The sequence below is a fragment of the Coturnix japonica genome, unplaced genomic scaffold, assembly GCF_001577835.2.
Source record: "Coturnix japonica isolate 7356 unplaced genomic scaffold, Coturnix japonica 2.1 chrUnrandom485, whole genome shotgun sequence".
Lineage (NCBI taxonomy): Eukaryota > Metazoa > Chordata > Aves > Galliformes > Phasianidae > Coturnix > Coturnix japonica.
This window is the reverse complement of record NW_015439880.1, coordinates 43,506-54,127: the sequence shown is the minus strand read 5'-3', so window position 1 is coordinate 54,127 and position 10,622 is coordinate 43,506. Positions and strand designations below refer to the sequence as shown.

Below are 10,622 nucleotides of genomic sequence, written 5' to 3'. Positions count from 1 at the left end.
ACCCACGCGTGTCCCCGCACCGCGCGCAGCTCCGGACCCCCCCATCACCCCCCCCATCACCCCCCCAACCCGGACCGGACCGAACCGGACCGAACCGCCCCCCCCCCATCCCCACCCGAACCGGACCGAGACGCCGCGGCGCCTTTAAGGCCGCGACCGGGAGCGGCCGGGAGCGGATCCGGGCGGGGCGGACCGGGCGGACCGGGACCGGCCATGGGGAACGGGATGGGGAGAACGGCCGCGTAACAGCGGGGAGAGCGGGGCCGGAGGTGAGTCGGAACCGGGGCTGGGTCGGAACCGGGGGTCGGTACCGGGGGGCGGGGGGACGGCGAGCGGCTGCGCGGTGCGGGGCGGTACCGGCCGTCGGTACCGGGCGGGGAATTGGCGGCGTTTGGGCCGCGGGGTTCGGGGCTTCCCGGTACCGCTGTGCCCTCCCGGTCCGGTACCGACGTGTCCCGTCCGTGCGGTCCCGGTTCGGTCCCGGTTCGGTCCCGGAGCCCGTTTTTGGGACGCGCCGGTCGGTGGGAGGTGGCGGGTCGGGCGGTTCGGCCCCGAACCGGGACCGGTACCGGGAACCGCCGAACCGGCCGCGGGACCCTGATGGGGCGCTGGGCTCATATGGGGCGGGGGGGGTTGAGCGCTGCGGGACCCTCTGGGCACCGACACCATCCCGGTGCAGGGCGCTGCGGGGCCCGTTCGGGTTCGGGACCATTTGGGTTCGGGACCATTTGGGTTCGGAACCGTTCGGGTGTTGATGGGATGGGGGGGGGGGGGGGCGCCGACCGTGTCTCAGTGCGGACCCCATTAATGGGCTGTTAATGGGGTGGGGGGGTTTGGGGGGGGTCAGGGCCCATTTGGGTGCCGGTTCCGTTCGGGTTCGGAGCCACCTTTGGGTGCTGATGGGGTGGGGGGTCTCGGTTCGGCTCAGCACTGTGGGGTCCTGGTTGGGTTCAGCCCCATTTGTGCTCGGGGCTGTTTGGGTCCCGACCCCATTGGGGCACTGATCCCATATGATGGCTTGGGGGGGGTCGGGCTGCACCGGGGGACCCCATTTAAGCTCAGCCCCCATTTGGGCTCAGGTCTCGCTATGGGCTCAGCCCCCATGTAGGGGCACACAGACCCCATTGGGCACAGATGGGCTGGGGGGCTTTGGGGTGGGGGAGCAGCACAGGACCCCATTTGGGTTCAGGGGTCCATTTGGGTTTGGGTCCCCATTTGGGTTTGGGTCCCCCATTTGCATTTGGCCGTTCCATTTTGGTTTGCGGTCCCCATTTGGTTTGGGTTCCCCATTTGGGTTTGGGTCCCCATTTGCATTTGGGTCCCCATTTGGGTTTGGGTCCCCATTTGGGTTGGGCCATTGGGTTTGGTCCCCATTTGGGTTTGGGGTCCCCATTTGGGTTTGGGTCCCCATTTGGGTTTGGGTCCCCCATTTGGTTTGGGTCCCCCATTTGGTTTGGGTCCCCCATTTGGTTGGTCCCAGTTGGGTTTGGTTCCCCATTTGGGGTTTGGGTTCCCCATTTGGGTTTGGGTCCCCATTTGGGTTTGGTCCCCATTTGGGCTCAGCCCCCACTCAGCACAGACCCCATAATGGCGCTATGGGGTGCGGGGCTCTGGGGCAGGTGAGCACTGGGGGACCCCATTTGGGCTGGGGTCTCTGTGTGGATTCAGACCCCATTTGAGCTCTGACCCCACACGGCACAGACCCCATTGGGGGGCTGATGGGGCGGGTGAGCAGCACTGGACCCCATTAGGGCTCAGGTGTCTGTTTGGGTTTGGGTCCGTTTGGGCTCAGGTTCCATTTGGCTTTGGGTTCCTATTTGGGTCTGGGTCCCTATTTGGGTTTAGGTCCCCATTTGGCTTTGGGTCCATTTGGCTTTGGGTCCCTATTTGGGGTCAGGTGTCTGTTTGGGTCTGGGTCCCTATTTGGGCTCAGTATCCATTTGGGTTCGGGTCCATTTGGCTTTAGGTCCCTATTTGGGGTCAGGTTCCATTTGGCTTTGGGTCCATTTGGTTCTGGGTCCCCGTTTGGGTCCATTTGAGCTCAGGTTCCATTTGGCTTTGGGTCTATTTGGGGTCAGGTTTCTGTTTGTGTTCGGGTCCATTTGGTTCCGGTTCCATTAGTTCCCCTCACACCCCATTAGGTTCCATAGCCCGTCCCCTTTATCCCCCCCCTATATTCCATCCCCTTTACCCCCCTATTCCCCACTGCAGCATGTCATGGTTCAGCGCGGTCCCTATTAGGGCTCAGGTTCCATTTGGGTTCGGTTCTATTTGGTTTTGGGTCCATTTGGGTCTGGGTCCATTAGGGCTCAGTGTCCATTTGGTTTTGGGTCTATTTGGGTTCGAGTCTATTTGGGCTCAGGTTCCATTTGGGTTCAGGTCCCTATTTGGACTCAGGTGTCTGTTTGGGTTTGGGTCCATTTGGGCCCAGCTTCCATTTGGCTTTGGGTCCATTAGGGCTCAGTGTCCATTTGGGTTTGGATCCATTTGGACTCAGGGTCCATTTGGGTTCAGGTCCCTATTTGGGTTCGGTTCTGGTCCATTAGGTTCCATAGCCCGTCCCCTATATCCCCCCCTATATTCCGTCCCCTTTACCCCCCTATATCCCCATTGCAGCATGTTGTGGTTCAGCACGGTCCCTATTAGGGCTCAGGTTCCATTTGGGTTCGGGTCCATTTGGACTCAGGTGTCTGTTTGGGTCTGGGTCCCTATTTGGGTCCAGGTTCTATTTGGCTTTGGGTCCATTAGGGCTCAGTGTCCATTTGGTTTTGGGTCCATTTGGGTTCAGATTCCATTTGGGTTTGGGTCTATTTGGCTTTGGGTCCATTAGGGCTCAGGTTCCATTTGGGTTCGGTTCCGTTCGGTTCCGGTCCATTAGTTTCCCTATTCCGCCCCCTATATCCCCTATATCCCCTATATCCCCTGTATCCCCTATATCCCTTTATATCCCCTATATCCCCTATATCCCCTGTATCCCATTGCAGCATGTCGTGGTTCAGCGCGGTCCCTATTAGGGCTCAGGTTCCATTTGTGTTCGGTTCCGTTCGGTTCCGGTCCATTAGTTTCCCTATTCTGCCCCCTATACCCCCTATATCCCCTATATCCCTTTATATCCCCTATATCCCCTCTATCCCATTGCAGCATGTCGTGGTTCAGTGTGGTCCCTATTAGGGCTCAGGTTCCATTTGGGTTCGGTTCCGTCCGGTTCCGGTCCATTCGGTTCCATTATATCCCCTCTATCCCCTATATCCCCATTGCAGCATGTCGTGGTTCAGGTCCCTGTTTGTTCCCCGTCCGTCCGGCCCGAAGCCGCCGTGGGGCGACACCAACAACGGCCCCAAAGCGCCGCCGCGATCGTCCCCGTTCTGCGGCCGGATCCGGGACTCGGAACCGGAACCGAACCGGGACCGGAACCGGAACCGGGATCACACCGAGAGCGACGGGGGGGCGGATCATCGAGCAATCGATCCCCGAGCAATCGATCAGCGCCCAATCGATCCCCGAGCAATCGATCAGCGCCCAATCGATCCCCGAGCAATCGATCAGCGCCCAATCGATGCCCGCACAATCGATCAGCGCCCAATCGATCCCCGAGCAATCNTCGATCCCCGAGCAATCGATCAGCGCCCAATCGATGCCCGCACAATCGATCAGCGCCCAATCGATCCCCGAGCAATCGATCAGCGCCCAATCGATCCCCGCACAATCGATCCGGTCCCGTCCGATCCCGTCGTCCCGTCCCGTTCCCGCCCGTTGTTCCGCCGGTTCCTTCGGTTGTTCCGGTCCCGCCGGTTCCCGTCCCCGAAGCTGGAGCTGTTGTACCAACGTTACTTCGCCCAACTCAACCGGCGCCGCCTCTCGGTGCTGTTGTCGCTACAGGCCGCGCTTTGCGGCCTACTCCTCCTCCTGCACTGCCTTCCCGGCAGCCCCCGCGCGGCCGTCATGGCGGCGCTCATCGTGGCTTCCATCATGGCGGCCGTCATGGCGGTGCTGTGCGGGAGGGGCCTGTTCCCGAGGGAGGCGGTGAAGGCGCTGAGTTACGGGGCCCTGGGGCTGCTCGGGGCGCTGCCGTTACTCGGGGCGGCCGCCGTGGCTCCTCGCGGGGCGGCGGAAGGAGTTTGGTGGAGCGTGTTCGGGATCTACGCGGCCTACGCTTTGCTGCCGGTGCGCATGCGCGCCGCCGTGACGGCCGGCGCCATCTTGGCCGTGCTGCACCTCGGGGTCACGTGGCATCTGTGCGGGGAGGAGCCGCGGCTGTGGCGGCAGGTGAGGGGGCGGGGCTTAAGAGGGGGAGGAGGGAGGTGATTGGAGGAGAGGGGTGTGGGGGCGGGGCTACGAGGGGTGGGGAGCGAATATGCGATTGAGAGGGTTAACCTGAAGGGGCGGGACCCTAGGGTGGCGGGGGTTAGAGTGAATGGAGGGTGGAAGTAAGAGGGGCCGGGGCCTAAAAGGAGGGGGCGGGCGCCAAGGGTGGCGGGGGTTGATGTGATTGAGGGCGGGCTAAAGGAGGGGGCGGGGCTAAGGGTGGTGGGGTTTTATAAGGGGGTGGGGAGGGTTATAGATGAGGTGGGGGGTTATATGGGGGCTATGGGTAAAGGGGTAAAGGGGGTAAAGTGGGGCTGGCAATGGGGCTGGCAGTGGGGCTGGGATGCTGGAGGTGCCCCCCCCCCCATCCAGCCCTATAAATAACCCTGTCTATGATCCCTAAAAGGATGGGGGAAACCAACACGGCCCCATATGCTTCCCCGGAGGGCCCCACATCTCCAATGGCCCCACATCTCTAATGGCCCCACAATCTCCATGGCCCACTGCTTCCATGGCCCCCACCATCTCTATGGCCCACATCTCTATGGCCCCACATGTCATGGACCCCAATTCCTGCCCCCCCCCTTCGAGGTCCATTAACCTCAATCCTTTTACCCACTTGCAGCCCCCTCCCCATGGAGCCAGGGGTTGGGTTATGGGGTGGGTCGGGTTATGGGGGAGGGGGGGTTATGGGTTTGAGGGGTTTTGGGGGAGGATTTGAAAGTTATGGGGAAATACTGGGTTATGGGGGGGTTCTGGGTTATGGGGGGTTTTGGAGTTATGGGGGGGCGTGGGTTCTGGGTTTTGGGGGGGTTTGAGATTTATTGGGGGTCTGGGTTTAAATGGGGCAGATGTGGGATCATGGGGGTGAAGGAGTTATGGGGGGGTTTGGGAGTTATGGGGGGTTGTGGATTATGGGGAGTTTGGGTTATGGGGAGGTGGGTCTGGGTTAAGGGGGGGTTGTGGGGTTATGGCGGTGGGTCTGGGTTAGGGGGATTTGGGGTATGGGGGGCTTTGGGGTTGGGGGGCGGGTTTGGGGTTATGGGGGGGATGTGGGTTATGGGGGGTGTTTTGGGTTAGGGGGGGGGTTGGGTTATGGGGGGGTTGGGTTTGGGGGGAGGGTGTGGGTATGGGGGGGGGGGTTCTGGATTATGGGGGTGTGGGTTACGAGGGGGGGGTTTGGGGTATGGGGGGTGTGGGTTATGGGGGGTTTTAGGTTATGGGGTGGTTTGGGTTATGGGTTATGGGGGGGGATTTGGGGTTATGGGGTTGTTTGGGGGGTCCTGATGGTGCTGCCCCCCCCAGCTCAGTGCCAACGCCCTCATCTTCCCTGTGCACCAACGTGGTGGGGGTCCTGCACCCATTACCCCGCCGAGGTGGCGCAGCGTAAAGCGTTCCAGGAGACCACGGGCTACATATCCAGGCACGGCTGCACCTGCAGAGGGAGAAACAGCAGCAGGTGGGGGCAAGGGGGGAGTTTGGGCAATGGCGGGGGCAATGGGAGCATAGGGGGCAATAGGGGGGACAGTGGGGGGTAATAGGGCAAGGGGGGGATTGGGGGTAATGGGGGCAAATGGGGGCAAGTGGGAGGCAATAGGGGGCAATGGGGGGCAGTGGGGAGCTGGGGATGGTGGGGACCCCCAAGGGGTGATGGTGATGGCTGGGGCTGTGGGTGATGGGTCTCTATGGGGTCTCTATGGGGCTCTTTGGGTCTCTATGGGGTCTCTATTAGGGCTCTTTTGGTCTCTGGTCTCTATAGGTCTCTATGGGGCCCATTTGGTCTCTATGGTCTTTGATTTAGCTACTGTGGTCTCTATGGCCCTATGGTCCTCTGTGGGTCTCATTGGTTTTCTATGGGGTCCCATGGCTCTTTGATAATCTCTATGGGGCTCTTTTGGGCTCTGTAGGGTTTCTATAGAGTCTTATTGGCTTGGTCGCCTTTGGGTCCCTAGTGGGCCTAATGGTCTCTATGGGCTCTATGGGTCTCAGAGGAGGGGTCCCTATGGGCTCTTATTGGGTCTTCATGGGGCTCTCATGGGTCTAGAGGGGTCCCTATGGGTCCCTATGGGTCTCTATGGGGCTCTATGGGTCTCTATGGGTCTCAGGAGCGGCTGCTGCTGTCGGTGCTGCCCCAGCACGTGGCCATGGAGATGAAGGAGGACATCAACACCAAGAAGGAGGATATGATGTTCCACAAGATCTACATCCAGAAACACGACAACGTCAGGTACGTGGGGACCTGGGGGGGTACAGGGGTGGTCGCCCCCACATCCCCCCCATGGCTCTTTCCTTTCCCTTTCCCCCCATAGCATCCTGTTTGCTGACATAGAAGGGTTCACAAGTCTGGCCTCCCAGTGCACTGCTCAGGAGCTGGTCATGACGCTGAACGAGCTCTTTGCGCGAATTCGACAACGCCCTGCGGCGGTGGGTGGGGGGCAATGGGGGGATGATGGGGGGCAAATGGGGGGTAATGGGGGAAATGGGAGCAGTTGAGGGCAATGGGAGCAAAGGGGGAATAGGAGCATGCGGGGACAATGGGGGATGTGGAGTTAATGGGGGCAAATGGGGGGGAAGTGGGAGGCAAATGGGGTCATGAGGGTATTGGGGGTAATGGTAAATGGGGTAATAGGGGGGCCAGTTGGTATTGGGGGGCCATGGGGGCAAATGGGGTTATGGGGCAATGCGGTGGCAAGTGGGGGGCAGTGGGGGCAAATGGGGGGCAGTGAGGCGTAATGGGCTGCAGTGGGTCTATTAATTGGTGGCAATGGGGGCATTGTCGCAGGGCAGTGGGGGCCATGGGAATCAAGTGGGGAACTAATGGGGGGCAATTGGGGGCAATAGAGGCAATGGGGCCATGGTGGCAATGGAGAGGCAATATGGGGGGAAGTGGAGGGCAATCGGGGGGTATTGGGGGGCCCAGGGTGCAATGGGGTTAATATGGGGGCAAGGGGGGCCATGGATCAGTGGGGGGTAAGGGGGGCAGGGGGGTAAGGGGGATAATTGGTGGAAGTGGGGGTAATGGGGGGCAAGGAGGGGCAATGGGAGGCAGTGGGGTGGGTAATGGGGGGAAGTGACAGGGAAGTGGGGGGCAATAGGAAGCAATGGGGGGCAGTGGGGTGTAATGGGGAGCAGTGGGGAGAAGTGGGGGGCACTGGGGGGCAGTGGGAGGAAGTGCGGGGCAATGGGGGGCAGTGGGGGACAATAGGAGGCAATGGGGGGCAATGGGGGGCAGTGTGAATGGTGGGGACCCATGGGCTGGGATGGGGCACTGGGGAGCTGGGCTGAGGTGATGGGAGCCCAGGGATGAAGGGGACCCCCCATATCCAATATATCCTATATCCTGCCCTATATCCTGCCCTATATCCTGCCCCATATCCAATATATCCTATATCCTGCCCCATATCCAATATATTCTATATCCCGCCCCATATCCAATATATCCTATATCCTGCCCCATATCCAATATATCCTATATCCCGCCCCATATCCAATATATCCTATATCCCGCCCCATATCCAATATATCCTATATCCCGCCCCATATCCAATATATCCTATATCCAATATATCCCATATCCCGCCCCATATCCAATATATCCCATATCTTGCCCCATATCCCGCCCTATATCCTGCCCCATATCCCGCCCCATATCCCGCCCCATATCCCGCCCCATATCCCCCCCTGTCCGCAGGAGAACCACTGTTTACGTATCAAGATCCTGGGTGATTGCTATTACTGTGTGTCTGGGTTGCCCGAAGCAAGAGCTGATCATGCTCACTGCTGCGTGGAGATGGGGGTGGACATGATCGAGGCCATCTCGTGAGTGGGGGGGGGCAGCCCGTGGGGGGGGGACCACAGACCCCATGTAACCCTGGACCCCCCCGGACCCCCATCTATAACACTGGACCTCCCTGGACCCCCATCTAACCCCAGACACCCCAGACCCCCATGTAACCCTGGACCACCCCAGACCCCCATGTAACCCCACATACCCCCCGGAACCACCCTAGACCCTCATCTAACCTCAGACCCCCCCACCAGATCCCTATCTAACCCCAGACCCCCATCTATAACCCCAGACTCCCATCTAACCCCAGACCCCCCCAGACCCCCATTTAACCATAGACCACCATGTAACCCTGGACCCCCCAGACCCCTGTCTAACTCCAGACCCCCTCAGCCCCCCATCTAACCCCAGACCCACATCTAACCCTGGACACCCCCAGACCCCCATGTAACCCCACATAACCCCCATGTAACCCCACATAAAAGCCCCGTGTAACCCCATATAACCCCAATGTTACCCCAGCCCCCCATATAATCCCATATAACCCCAATGTTACCCCAGCTCCCCATGTAATCCCATATAACCCCAATGTTACCCCTGCCCCCCATATAACCCCAATGTTACTCCAGACCCCCATCTAACCGCATATAACCCCAGTGTTACCCCAGACCCCCATATAACCCCATATGACCCCAGTGTTACCCCAGCCCCCCATCTAACCCCATATCACCCCAATGTTACCCCATGTAACCCCATGTAACCCCATCTAACCCCATCTAACCCCATGTAACCCCATGTAACCCCAATGTTACCCCATCTAACCCCACATAACCCCACGTAACCCCATCTAACCCCAATGTTACCCCATGTAACCCCAGTGTTACCCCATGTAACCCCAGTGTTACCCCATGTAACCCCATGTAACCCCATGTAACCCCATGTAACCCCAATGTTACCCCATCTAACCCCAATGTTATCCCATCTAACCGCATATAACCCCAATGTTACCCCACGTAACCCCACGTAACCCCACGTAACCCCACGTAACCCCATCTAACCCCATATAACCCCAATGTTACCCCATCTAACCCCACGTAACCCCACGTAACCCCATATAACCCCATGTAACCCCACCTAACCCCAATGTTACCCCACATAACCCCATCTAACCCCACATAACCCCATCTAACCCCACGTAACCCCACGTAACCCCATCTAACCCCATCTAACCCCATCTAACCCCATCTAACCCCATATAACCCCAATGTTACCCCATCTAACCCCACGTAACCCCATGTAACCCCACGTAACCCCACGTAACCCCACGTAACCCCATCTAACCCCATCTAACCCCATATAACCCCAATGTTACCCCATCTAACCCCACGTAACCCCACGTAACCCCACGTAACCCCATCTAACCCCAGTGTTATCCCAGCCCCCCATATAACCCCAATGTTACCCCATGTAACCCCATGTAACCCCAATGTTACATAAGACCCCCATGTAACCCCACGTAACCCCACGTAACCCCACGTAACCCCACGTAACCCCACGTAACCCCACGTAACCCCAATGTTACCCCACATAACCCCACATAACCCCACATAACCCCACATAACCCCACATAACCCCACATAACCCCACATAGCCCCATCTAACCCCATCTAACCCCACATAACCCCATCTAACCCCACATAACCCCACATAACCCCACATAACCCCACATAACCCCACGTAACCCCATGTAACCCCACATAACCCCATGTAACCCCATCTAACCCCATCTAACCCCACATAACCCCACATAACCCCATGTTACCCCACGTAACCCCACATAACCCCATGTAACCCCATCTAACCCCAATGTTACCCCACATAACCCCACATAACCCCACATAACCCCATATACCCCACATAACCCCATATACCCCATCTAACCCCATATACCCCCACATAACCCCACATAACCCCATATAACCCCATGTTACCCCACATAACCCCACATAACCCCAATGTTACCCCACCTAACCCCATCTAACCCCACATAACCCCATATACCCCGTTCCCAGGCTGGTCCGGGAGGTGACGGGTGTGAACGTGAACATGCGCGTTGGGATCCACAGCGGCCGCGTGCACTGCGGGGTGTTGGGGCTGCGCAAGTGGCAGTTCGATGTGTGGTCAAATGACGTTACATTAGCCAACCACATGGAAGCAGGGGGCAAAGCTGGGTGAGACCCCCGCCCCATAGAGCCGCCATGTGTGGGGCTGGGTCATATATGGGGCCATAGGGGCTCATGGATCCCATATGTGATGTATATCCCCTATATGTGTCTATAGGCGGATCCATATCACGTGGGCCACGCTGCAGTACCTGAATGGGGACTACGAGGTGGAGCCGGGACACGGGGGGGAACGTAACGCGTATCTGAAGGAGCACAACATCCAGACCTTCCTCATCGTGGGCTGCAGCCAGAAGAGGGTCAGCGGGGGGGAGAGGGGGCTGTGGGGCGCTATGGGGCTGTGGGGT

At 58.9% G+C, this 10,622-nt stretch overlaps 1 protein-coding gene across 1 annotated transcript in view; it reads left to right on the top strand.

The window, feature by feature from the left end:
- The first annotated feature begins 101 nt into the window (after positions 1-101).
- Positions 102-10,622, top strand: part of ADCY6 (adenylate cyclase 6) — a 26,215-nt gene continuing 15,694 nt past the window's right edge. Inside the window, 11 exon segments of the mRNA XM_032441675.1 lie at positions 102-269; positions 3,261-4,266; positions 5,611-5,634; positions 5,636-5,659; positions 5,661-5,720; positions 5,723-5,764; positions 6,411-6,532; positions 6,615-6,729; positions 7,997-8,124; positions 10,165-10,323; positions 10,433-10,574. Coding sequence (XP_032297566.1) covers positions 3,262-4,266; positions 5,611-5,634; positions 5,636-5,659; positions 5,661-5,720; positions 5,723-5,764; positions 6,411-6,532; positions 6,615-6,729; positions 7,997-8,124; positions 10,165-10,323; positions 10,433-10,574 — 1,821 coding nt within the window. The 5' untranslated portion in view covers positions 102-269; position 3,261.